The sequence below is a fragment of the Somniosus microcephalus genome, chromosome 8 (genome assembly GCF_052327205.1).
Source record: "Somniosus microcephalus isolate GS21.2 chromosome 8, FLI_Smic_1.0, whole genome shotgun sequence".
Lineage (NCBI taxonomy): Eukaryota > Metazoa > Chordata > Chondrichthyes > Squaliformes > Somniosidae > Somniosus > Somniosus microcephalus.
In genome coordinates, this window is record NC_140994.1 from 179,324,307 (window position 1) to 179,336,519 (window position 12,213).

At 41.7% G+C, this 12,213-nt stretch overlaps 1 protein-coding gene across 4 annotated transcripts in view; it reads left to right on the plus strand.

Annotated features, from left to right (window-relative positions):
* Positions 1 to 12,012, plus strand: part of slu7 (SLU7 homolog, splicing factor) — a 72,137-nt gene extending 60,125 nt beyond the window's left edge. For all 4 annotated transcript variants that reach the window (XM_085995402.1, XM_085995401.1, XM_085995404.1 and 1 more), the window contains 2 exons: positions 2,475 to 2,585; positions 9,233 to 12,012. In XM_085995402.1, the coding sequence (XP_085851528.1) occupies positions 2,475 to 2,585; positions 9,233 to 9,412 (291 nt within the window). In that variant the 3' untranslated portion in view covers positions 9,413 to 12,012. The remainder of the gene's footprint in view (positions 1 to 2,474; positions 2,586 to 9,232) is intronic.
* The last annotated feature ends 201 nt before the right edge of the window (positions 12,013 to 12,213 follow it).

Sequence of the window (12,213 nt, forward strand, 5' to 3'; positions counted from 1 at the left end):
CATTGGCAGATGTGCAGGCTTTAGAGTTTATTTGTGGAGTTCAGTAGGATGACAGCCCTGGGAAAGAAGCTGTTCCTAAATCTGGTCGTATGGGTGCGAATGCATCTGTAGCGTCTCCTAGATGGCAGGAGGGCGAACAGACTGTGGCTGGGGTGGGTAGGGTCTTTGATGATGGACCGTGACCTCCGTAAACAGCGTTTCTGGTATATGTGCTCTATGGTCGGTAGCCGGGTGCCGGTAATGCGTTGGGCAGTTTTGACTACCCGCTGCAGGGCTTTCCGGTCATAGTAGCTACAGCTGCCATACCATACTGTGATACAGTTTGTCAGGATGCTCTCTATTGTGCAGCGGTAAAAGTTAGAGAGGATCAGGGGTGACAGGTTACATCCCTTCAGCCTCCTTAGGAAATAAAGGCGCTGCTGGGCCTTCTTCACCAGAGAGGAGGTATTGAGGGACCAGGAGAGGTCTTCTGTGATGTGGACTCCGAGGAACTTAAAGCTGGCCACCCTTTCCACCACAGCCCCATTGATGTGGATGGGGGTGTGACTTCCGCCTTTAGACTTCCTGAAGTCCACAATGATTTATTTGGTTTTCTTGATGTTAAGGGCCAGGTTGTTATCGGCGCACCACTTCACGAGATGCTGGACCTCCTCCCTGTAGGCTGACTCATCGTTGTTGGTGATCTGGCCTACTGCCGTGGTATCATCCGCAAACTTGATGGTGTTGGAACCATGAACAGCCACACAGTCGTGGGCGAAGTTGCTGGGCAGCTTCAGTGTGGTGTTCTTGTTCTTTGTCGTTTGCTTGGAGTTGTAAGTTGCTGCAACTACCTGTTTTCCCCTGACATACTTAACAAATTGCTTGGCTCTCTTGTACAGTGTTTCCATGGTTCTCAAACCCATGATGTCCTTGAGGAGCAGGTTGAGCCCATGAGCTGCGCACCCAATAGATGTAATATGAGGGTAAGCCTCCTCCACTTAAGCCCAAGCAGCCTTCATATTCGCAGCATCGTCAGTAACTACTGCAAAGACCTTTTGTGATCCAAGATCGTTGATGACTGCTTTCAGCTCATCAGCAATGTATGTGCCTGTGTGTCTGTTGTCCTTCGTGTCTGTGCTCTTGACGAACACTGGGAGAGGAGTGGAGATGATGTAGTTTATGAAGCCCTCCCCTCGTACATTTGACCACCCATCTGAGATAATTCCAGCAAATAAGTAGACATAGCATGTCTGGTGGGAGGACAGTATGCAGGGCGAATAACATTGAAAAATCTCTTCCAGTACACATTGGCTGTGAGCATGAGGGGTGAGCCTGTCGCATATACAGCTTGAGCAAGGCACTCATCTGCATTCTTCTGGCTATGGTTATCCATTGTATCAAAGAACCTTCCAAGTGGGCCAGGAGTTGTTGATGATAAGGAGCCTGATGCTGAATGTGAACCATCATCTTCTTGAATGGAAGCAGAGTAACTCTGGGCTGACTGCTGTGAGCTTTGAGTGAAGTTGTTGCATTTGGATAAATGCTGCTGCATCTTTGTGGCATTCTTTACATATGGCTTTGTACAGTGTTTGCACATGTACACAGTCTTTCCATCTTTAATGCCTGGGGTAAAATGCTTCCACACATCCGACGGTAAACGTGGCATTGTTCTATGCAGAGAAATAAAGAGCATTCGTCTCTGTGTCGAACTGTGGTCGATCAGCACGATTGCAACAGGGTGAGTAAATTTTTCCTGATGCTCCATGTGATGGAAGCATGACCTGTGCACGCACGATGTTACATCGCCAATAGAGGGAGCTAATCGCTCATCCACTCATCCAACCAATCAGGACACATTTGTTCACAGTCACACACAAAACTTGTAATTATTAAAACAAGCCAAGTAAGAAGATAAACATATATTGATTAAGACATTTCTTAAAATTACTAACAGAGATGGAATCTTAATTATTAAGAGAGGACCTGTGGGGGAAAAAAATGAAAGAAATACAAAAAAAAAATTATGCCAGCATGTGCTTTTTTGGGCAAAATTCTCAAGCTAAACTTCCCATGGAAAATTTCCGGAAATTTACCTGAAATTTTCCACCCCTTCGCAATCCTAAGTTCAGTACAGCTAAAGCAAATGCTGCATCGACAGTGGTGGCTATTGGTGTACAGAAATGAGCAATTACTTCGATTCTGTTACCCTGAATAGCATTTGGGCTTTTGGCATTCCTGGTTAGGTCAGTACAATTAGGAGTACTATTTGACCACAATTGTAGGGAAGACAGACCCTGAACTTCCCAGCTGAAATGTATCTGATATCATGTGACACTTGATTTTATCCCCTTTATTTCCTCTTCAAGAGTTGGGGAAGGGGGAGCGGGGTATGAAATACAATAAGTGTTGAAATGATTTAATGACCAATGTGTGAGTTTTTTAAAAATTTGCTTGTACTAATTACTAACATCAGTTTGACTGCTTGTTGGTTATAGCTACATAAAGAAAAGCTTAAAGAAGACAAGAAGAAAAAGAAGAAACATAGGAAAAGTCATAGCTCAGATAGTGAAGATGAAGATGCAAAGAAGAAAGAAAAGCTTAAAAAGGTCTGTTACACATTTACTAGCATTTTTTATGTTGCTTATCAGAGAATGTAATTAAATCTGTTCAAGTATTCTACAGGCACATAAATAAAAAAGGGAAAGTCAGGATGGGAATAGGGCCAATAAGGGATAGACAGGATAAAATCGCAGGCAGCGATAGAGAAATGACAGAATATTAAATAATTACTTTGCTTCAGTATTTACCAGGGAGACAGATCAGGTAGATATGACATTGGATGATGAGATTATAAATGAGATAACTGCATTTAAAATAAAAAGAGGAGAAATATTAAATAAACTAATCAAACTCGGAGGATAAAACTCCTGGTCTAGATGGATTACATCCGCGCATTTTAAAAGAATCTGGGGAAGAGATAGCAGAGGCATTACTACACATTAATTATTTGTTGAAAAAAGGTATAGTGCCAGAGGACTGGCAGATACCTAAAGTAATACCTATATTTAAGAAGGGAGAGAGAACAAGTCCAGAGAACTATAGACCAGTCAGCTTACCATCGGTGGTAGGAAAAATAATGGAATCCCTATTAAAGGAGAAAATAGAAGAACATCTAGAAACCAAAAATATAATAATGAACAGTCAAAGGGAAAGTCTTGCTTGACCAACCTTATTGAATTTTTTGAAGAGCTAACAGAGAGTAGGCAAGGGTAATGCAGTAGATGTAATGTATCTAGATTTTCAAAAGGGCTTCGATAAGGTACCACATAATAGACTAACGAATAAGGTCAGAGAATGCAGAGTGTTGGGGACAAGTAGCAGAATGGATAGCTAGCTGGCTTCAAGACAGAAAGCAGAGAGTAGGAGTAAAGGGTAGCTATTCAGAGTGGCAGAAGATGGGAAGTAGTGTCCACAAGGATCAGTGCTGGGACCAATGTTGTTCACAATTTATATTAACGATTTAGACTGGAATCAAAAATACAATTTCTAAATTTGCAGATGACACCAAATTTTAGGGTTAGTCAATACTGGGGAGGACTGCAACAAATGACAAGAAGACATTAATAAACTTGCAGAATGGGCATATAATTGGCAAATGAATTTCAACATAGATAAATATGAGGTTTTACATTTTGGTCGGAAGAAAAGGGAGGTCACATATTACTTGGAAAATAAGGATCTAAAAGGGGTAGAAGAACTAAGGGATCTCTGAGTGCAAATACACAAATCACTAAAAGTAGTGACGCAGTTTAATAAGGCCATTAAAAGGCAAACCAAGCGCTAGGATTTATTTCTAGAGGGATAGAATTGAAAAGTAGAGAAGTTGTGCTAAACTTGTATCGAACCTTGGTTAGATTACACTTTGAGTACTGTGTACAGTTCTGGTCGCCATATTCTAAAAAGGATATAGAAGCACTGGAGAGGGTGCAGAGAAGATTTACATGGCTGATACCAGAAATGTAAGGGTATACCTATCAGGAGGGGATGAACAGGCTGGGTCTCTTTTCACTTGAAAAGAGAAGGCTTGAGGGGTGGGCATTTCGAGGTCTTTAAAATTACGAAAGGATTTGATAGAGTAGACACAGAGATAGTGTTTCCACTTGTGGGGAAGAACAAAACTGGAGGTCATCAATAGAAGATAGTCAGCAAGAAATCAAATAGGGAATTCAGAAGAAACTTCTTTACCCAGAGAGTGGTGAGAATGTGGAACTCGCTACCACAGGGAGTGGTTGAAGCAAATAGTATAGATGTATTTAAGGGGAGGCTGGATAAGCATATGAGGGAGAAGGGAATAGAGGGTTATGCTGATAGTTAGATGAGGAAAGACGGGAGGAAGCTCGAGTGGAGCATAAATGCCAGCATGGACTGTTTGGGCCGAATGACCTGTTTCTGTGCTGTATACCCTATGTAATCCCTATGTAAATCTGATCTGACAAATTCCGACCGTTAATTCGTTCCTTATTAAAACTCTTCAAATGTTGTTACCAAATTATAGTTTTCTTTCTGTCCTGTGTAAACAGGTAGAGCAACATAAGTTTGGTAACTAAATTGAAGGTGTTAATTCTGAATGTTAAACTTTTCAATATTATAATGAGGAACCCATTACTTGTCAGAATTTGAGAAGTTTATTCTTTCTAACTTAAGTTGAGGTTTAAATTTAACCGTGCAAATCAGCCATGGTAAATAAGTGCAAAAGTGGTACACGGAGACATTTATACAGTGCCTTGCAGGTTCTCAGTCATTTATTACTTTTGTGCATGACATGTTTTATGCCATATTTGTAGAATAAGTCTGATGTCGATCAAAAGTCATAGCAACAGAGGCCCATTACAGTCTACAAATAATCCAAAATAGACTATCTTTACTAAACAAAATTAGTTATTCTCTATAGCTTTATTTAATCATAGCACATCACAAATAACACATGTGACATAAATGTATTTAGTAAACATTGCATTTTCAGGTGTTGAAGTACAGATCACTTGCTATATTCCATTTGTGTTGCAAGTGGAAATGAGAGTTATCATTGACTAATATGCTACAGTGAGGAAACATGGTGCTTTGATGAGATAAAACAACTTGTATTCTGCCCTTGGTATGGAACTTTAGAAGCTTTTTTTTACCAGTGGTTGGTATGTTCGCATTCTGTTCTGTTGTTATTGAACCTTGTGGGCAGCGCTGTTTAAAGGTCTTTTGACTTGAAATGTTCTCTCTCAATGGCCCTGACTTTGCGGTCAGCGACGTAACTAAGGAGTACGCCGCTGGCATCTGAATGAAAGCCGCACTTACCTCATGTGGACCCCCTCAAAAAGTTACTTTCAAACGCTGCAGAGTTGTGTGCAGGGTAGTGCCCCATGCATCCCAGGGCTGCACCGTTGTGCATATGCGAACCTGGAATCACGTGGGGCGGTGCTCCTTTCACTTCCTGACTCTTAACCAGTCAGGAAACGGAGGAGATTGCTCATTTGCCCACAACTCATCTATATATATAAAAGGATACTTCTGTCTGTCATTCTGTCTGTCTTGAATAAACTCTCAAGTTATAGAGCGTACCTACACGTGCGTTACGTCGAAAGAAAGCTGACGATTCCAGAACCGTCATAAGTGTATTTACTTTTCGGTCGGACTAAAATTGTTTGCACGTTATGCAAAAAACCTTCAAAATTAAACTCATTATCTGCTAATAGCATTGATTGACTGACGTCAAGGTCGACCAATCCTGTGCCGTCACGATTGACCAATCCTACAGTTCAGTCACCTGATGGTTGGCCAATCACTGCGTCTGTGGGTGGGACTAATGCTTTTCAACTCGGGCATCGGGCAGCCATTGCTTCACTACTTCCAGCTCAAAATCTGCTAATCCAGCTTCGAAAAAGTTAGTATCTCTTTTAAAAAATAACATCACATTTACCAAAAACGTTTTATAAGTACTTTCACTTTCATCTTTGAAGCTATTAAAAGGTAGAAATGTTGCCCGGCAGCAGATTCACAGAGGGACACAGAGACAGGCCCCAAAGCCTGGGACTCGATTTAAACCGCCTGGCCCAAAACAGCCCTGGCAACGCCGGGGCCCCCCCAGCTAGTTTTAAATAATTTAGCAGTCAGAAATGCTATTTTATTAATACATTATGATCATTGCAATTGTATTTAATACACAAACAAAAACCAAGATTTCTACATTAATAGAATTCGATCAAACACTGAAAAGTCTTGAGACACTTTTTACTGAAGGTGTCCTTAAAGCCATAAAACTCGATTAGGATGTCTTTTATACAAAGCCTGGTGCTGAATTAACATCGGCCCTTTAATTCTTGGCCATGACGACATAAACCTATAATTACAGTCTTCTAGCCCTATCGAATTCGTTTCTCCTCTATTAGACTAACTTACTAACTTTTGATTAATTTAAATCTAAAATCGAGCGTTTTAATTTCTGATAACATGAGGAAATCATGAAAGTGAATTAAATCCTATCTAAATATGAGTTGGGAAATAATTAAGTCAAAACTACAAAAGGTAGATCGATAGATTTTTGATTTTTGGATATCAAGGGATATGGGGATAGTGCAGGAAAGTGGAGATGAGGTAGAAGATCAGCCATTGAATGGCGGAGCAGGCTCGAAGGGCCAAATGTCCTGCTCCTATTTCTTATGTTCTTATGTTCAGTTAGTACAAAACTCTGCTGCCCGTATCCTATCCTATCCTCACCTATCACCCCTGCCCTTGCTGACTTAGTTGGCTCGCAGTCCCCCAACACCTCCAATTTAAAATTCTCATTCTCATGTTTAACTGCCTTGCCTATCCCTATCTCTGTAACCTCCTCCAGTCCTACAACCCTCTGAGAACCCTGCATTCCTCTGATTCTGATCTCCTCCTGTGCATCGCTCCTCTGTTTGCCCCACCATTTACAACTGTGGCCACCTAGGCCCTATGCCTCCCTTTATTACCTCCCTAAACTTCTCCACCTCCCTCCTCCTTTAAGACCCACCTCTTTGACCGAACTTTTGGTCACCCCTCCTAATCTCTCCTTCTTTGGCTGATCCTGTTTTTCTCATCCCTCTGGGGGGGGGGGGGGGGGGGGAAATCTGAAACATCTTGAGATGTATTTTTCTATGTTAAAAATGCAATATGACTGCAATATCGCCTCCTTTGACTAATGTCTATTTTTCTCCATTTATGCCACTATGACACACCTTGGGCCATCTTTCGACATTGAAGATGCTATATACATACAAGTTGTTGCTGTTCATTGTCCCAACAGCACACATTGAACCATGCTAACCTAAATTACCCAATGGTACCACATGTGTTTGTGTGTGGTTATGTATTAATCTTCAGATTTCATTTATATAAATTCATTGACTCCGATTGCTTTTTAAATCCTCATTGAGTCATGATGTAATAGCTACAGTATACAAATTGCATGTTGTGTTGGGAGGTCTGACGTTTTCATCTCATTATTTTGTGCTCTGTGTTTTTGAAGAGAGATGCAAGGTATAGTTTTGCATGTAACTTGACTATTATATTGTCAGATCAGTTTTGTAGTTTTATAGCAGGCAATAAAAGCTGACTTTGTGGGTAGCCAATGAAGTATATGGTGTAGTAGATTTTAATGTCTGCTGAAGCTGCACGCAATGGATGATATGCAATTGATTCCACATAAACCAGTAACTTTTTACAGGGTACATATCCACTTATGGCAGTTTCATGTTCTGTAAGAGCAAACATAAGAAATAGGAGCAGGAGCAGGCCATTCAGCCCTTCAAGCCTGCTCCGCCATTCAATAAGATCATGGCTGATCTTCGACCTCAACTCCGCCTTCCTGTACTGTCCCCATATCCCTTGATTCCCTTAGCATACAAAAATCCATCGAACTCTGTCTTGAATATATTCAACAACTGAGCCTCCGCAGCTCTCTGGGTAGAGAATGCCAAAGATTCACCACCCTCTGAGTGAAGAAATTTCTCCTCATCTCAGTCCTAAATGGCCGACCACTTATTCTGAGATTGTGATCCCTAATTCTAGACTCCCCAGACAGGGGAGCTATCTCCCAGCGTCAACCTTGTCAAGCCACTTAAGAATTTTATATGTTTCAATGAGATCACCTCTCATTTTTTCTAAACTCTAGGGAATATAGGCTTAGTCTACTCCATCTCTCCTCGTAGGACTATCCCCCATCCCACAAAGCAGTCTAGTGAACTTTTGTTGCACTTCCTCTAAGGAGACCAAGACTGTACACAGTACACAGTACTTCAGGTGTGGTCTCACAAAGGCCCTATATAATTGCAGTAAGACAGCCTTCATTTTCAGCTCTTTCCTAATTTTTTTTAATTCGATGATTTCACAGAAAATAGGAAGAAACTATTGACTAACTAAAATGATAATATATAAATAAAAGTAATAATGCTATAGTGTTTTCAGTTTCAAAATCGCTTCAAAATATTTAGTAAACTCACTGACATCTGAAGACATATTACAAAAAGTGCTCTTGTAGGAGAAGGCTCATATCAAGGTAACTACTAGTCCCTGGTATTGGATTGATTTGTTTTCATACTAGCCATTGGGTGCTTTAAGTCTCCACAGAATTTTTTGCTGAACATAGATTTAATTGCAGTGTAATGGTAATTGTACATTATATCAATAATGAACATTGTGGTTTGCTAACCAGGCAAAAGCTGACATTCTTTTGAAATTAATTTTGAATTCTTGCTTTAAAAATATTTCGTTTTAAATAACATTACAATTATTGTGTGTATCACTTATAATTTTGATTTACTCACCTTTCATATTTGCCACTTTCTGATCAGTTAGCTAACTCATCTGGACAATTCTAATTCAAATTAATGAAAATTCCAGATATCTTTAACCAGCAGTCCTTATTAAAGATATTTGTTATTAAACATATGTGTGCAACTGGGGCATTACGAGTTTAAAAACGCACACACATTGAATAGCAGAGGAAATTTTCAGCCAAAGTGAATATTTAATGTACTGTATATGTTTTGTATTCATGGTTACATTTTAGGGAGGGGGTGGTCAGGCAAGCCCTGCACCGAGCCCATATCAGTATAAATGAGACATTACTTTGCTAGTCTATTTCAGTCTGTTTTATGTTTTGGAAATCAAATGTTAAACTTTCAGGATTGTTGCTGTGTAATCGCTGCCGCGTAACATTTTATTTTGATTTGCTTAGGCCCTGGTTGCTGAAGAAGCTCGTTTGAAGCAGGTTGAACAAATTTTGCAAATTGATGAACGTAAACGAGGTTACAACAGCATATATGAAACAAAGGAACCGACAGAAGAAGAAATGGAGGCATACAGAATGAAACGCCAGAGACCTGAAGATCCTATGGCTTCTTTCCTTGGGCAGTAATAAATATTTGTTTAAGCTCAAAGCAGTGAGCTTTGCAAGAACCCTTGGACGGCAATACAGGTAGACTACCCTTTATCCGGACTTCCGAAAACCGAAACCCTCTAAAAACCGAAGGTTTTTTCGTTCAGCGTAAGTCGTGCGTACGAACGAAAAAACCTTCGGTTTTTAGAGGGTTCCGGTTTCGGAAGTTCGGATAAAGGGTAAGTCGTGCGCACGACACTCCCGCGGACCCCGCCGGCCCCGACAACCGCCGGCCCCGACAACCGCCGGCCCCGACAACCGCCGGCCCCGACAACCGCCGACCCCGACAACCGCCGACCCCCCCGCGGACCCCGCCGGCCCCGACAACCGCCAGCCCCGACAACCGCCGCCGGCCCCGACAACCGCCGACCCTGCCAGCCCCGACAACCGCCGACCCCCCGGCGGGCCCCGCCAGCCCCGACAACCGCCGACCACCCCGCCGGCCCCGACAACCGCCAACCCCGCCGGCCCTGACAACCGCAGACCCCGACAACCGCCGACCCCCCCGCGGGCCCCGACAACCGCCGGGCCCGACAACCGCCGACCCCCCCGCCGGCCCCGACCCCGACTGACTTACGCCGAGCGTCAGCGTAAGTCGTGCGCACGACCCCCCCGCCGACCCCCCACCCCCGCCGACCCACCTTCCGAAATCCGAAATTCTCCTTTATCCGAAACTCGGCTGGTCCCGAGGTTTTCGGATAAAGGATAGTCTACCTGTACTACAGAAGCTTGACTTCTAAGATTTTCTCTCTTAAACTAAACTAAGAATTCCATACTTAATTTGTTTTTTGTGTGTAATAAATGCAGCATCTGTATATTGCGTATAATGTCCTCTGCGTGAAGAAACTGGCATTTTACAGTGTTCAGCTCATGTGGAGTTTGTTATGGTTAGACAAATAGTTTTATACTATAAAGATTGTTATTTTAAGTTCTTGGCACTCTACATCTGCATTATGTTCTCCAAGTAAATTGAATTGATGCATATTTGAAATACATATGTTAATTTAAGGTGAAAAGCTGCCAATTCATCTCTTGCTTTACCATAAACTCTCCAACCATGAAATTACAGATAGGACTTTCTATCTAGAGCGTGTGCAGTTTCCCTTTTCCCCCGTTATTGACACCATGCCTATCCATCGTACTTTACTGGTACTATATTTATTTATTTTGCTCTGTTTCAGATTTGAATTCAAACTTTTAGGCTGTGTCATTTCTTGGCTATAAAATCTGCATTGGCTGCAAGAAAGCGAAGAAAAAGAGGCTGCAAAGAGATGATTCAATTTATTATGGCCTGTTTATTATGCCCCCCTTCTTCCATTATGTTCCCCATATATACACCATTTCCTAAAAGAGGACCAACCCTTTGCCAATGCCATTCTTAAATTGGCCACCATTTTAAGAAAAGTCCAACATGCTTAATCCTTTGAGTCTCCTTCCCTTCCTTTTCCTGTGAGGGCATTGCTTCTGCTTTCTACTTCTTTCACCAGCACAGCTGAAACCTAAGTTCAGAAAATTGCTGAACTGCAATTGTAAGACCTTCTCGCCAGTGCTTCACCGTGACCAGATAACCGAAGAACCTATTTTTGAGTTTACCCTCTGACAGGTTCTCCATTGCCACCTTAAGTCACTGTGGGGTCATTATCAACAAGATGAGATAGAGGCAATGCAGAAAGGGACAGCACTGCGTAACAAACACTGACGACCATCGACCAAAGTGGCAAGAATCATGGCCAATTGACCTGCCAAATATTTAATTTTAAATTGAGTTTTTTTTTGGGGGGTGGGGTGGAATTGCTGCTGATGCAGCTCCTCTTTTTTTCTCTGTCCCTTCCCCTCCCTGTTTCCCCCCCCCCCCCCCCCCGGCACCACCACACACACTTCACCTGACATCCAAATGAGCACTTTCCAACAGGAGGCATTGGATAAAGATCAGGAGTAGAGAAGCTGGCTAACTATTTTCTCCTTCCTTACTTTCTGTGTAATCTTGTGGTCAAACCTGCCAGTTGTCAATAATTTACCTGACTTGATGCATTGACCTTACAATTAAGTATTTGGCGGGCCAGCTGACAAATTATAGTCTGATTATATTTAAAAATGTACTTTTCCCCAAGCAAAGATAGTGCGAAATGTCTACTTGTCACTTCATTCTTTAGTTCTTTTTTCATTAGAACACAGAAGGTTAAGAGGAAATCCAACAGAGGTGTTGATTAAGTAAATCAGGAAAAACAGTTTCCACTAGTTGGTAAATGTCGGCATAAGTTTAATGTCAACCCCGAATGAAGGAAGCAATTCGGAGAATTTCTTGTTTTACAGAAGGTTATTAAGACATGGAAGACCCTACTAGAAATAGTGGTAGAAGCAGAATCCATACTAGCTTTTAAAAGGGAAGTAGATAAATATTTGAATAAGAAAAAATTGAGTATGGGGAAAAGATGAGGGAATGGGACGAAAGTGAATAATTCCTTTAGAGACTGCTCTGGCACAATGGACTTAATGGCCTCCAATGTTGTAAAATGCTATGATTATTCAAGTCATATGAAAGTTTTGTTGCATTAAAAATAAAATCCAATTTTATCCCCCTCCTGCAAGCTCTGACTTTTTTTTCCTGGGTGTGATCTCATGGGTACTGGCAGACCTCCAGTATCTCACTTAAATTTCATTCTGAACCTGGACATTGTGTTGGCAGGCAATAGAACTGTAGGGCATAACAGCTGTTCTCAATCCTGTTTCTTACAAGCTTCTTGTATGCCAGGTAGTGCCTTTATCCACTGGGCCGTTGA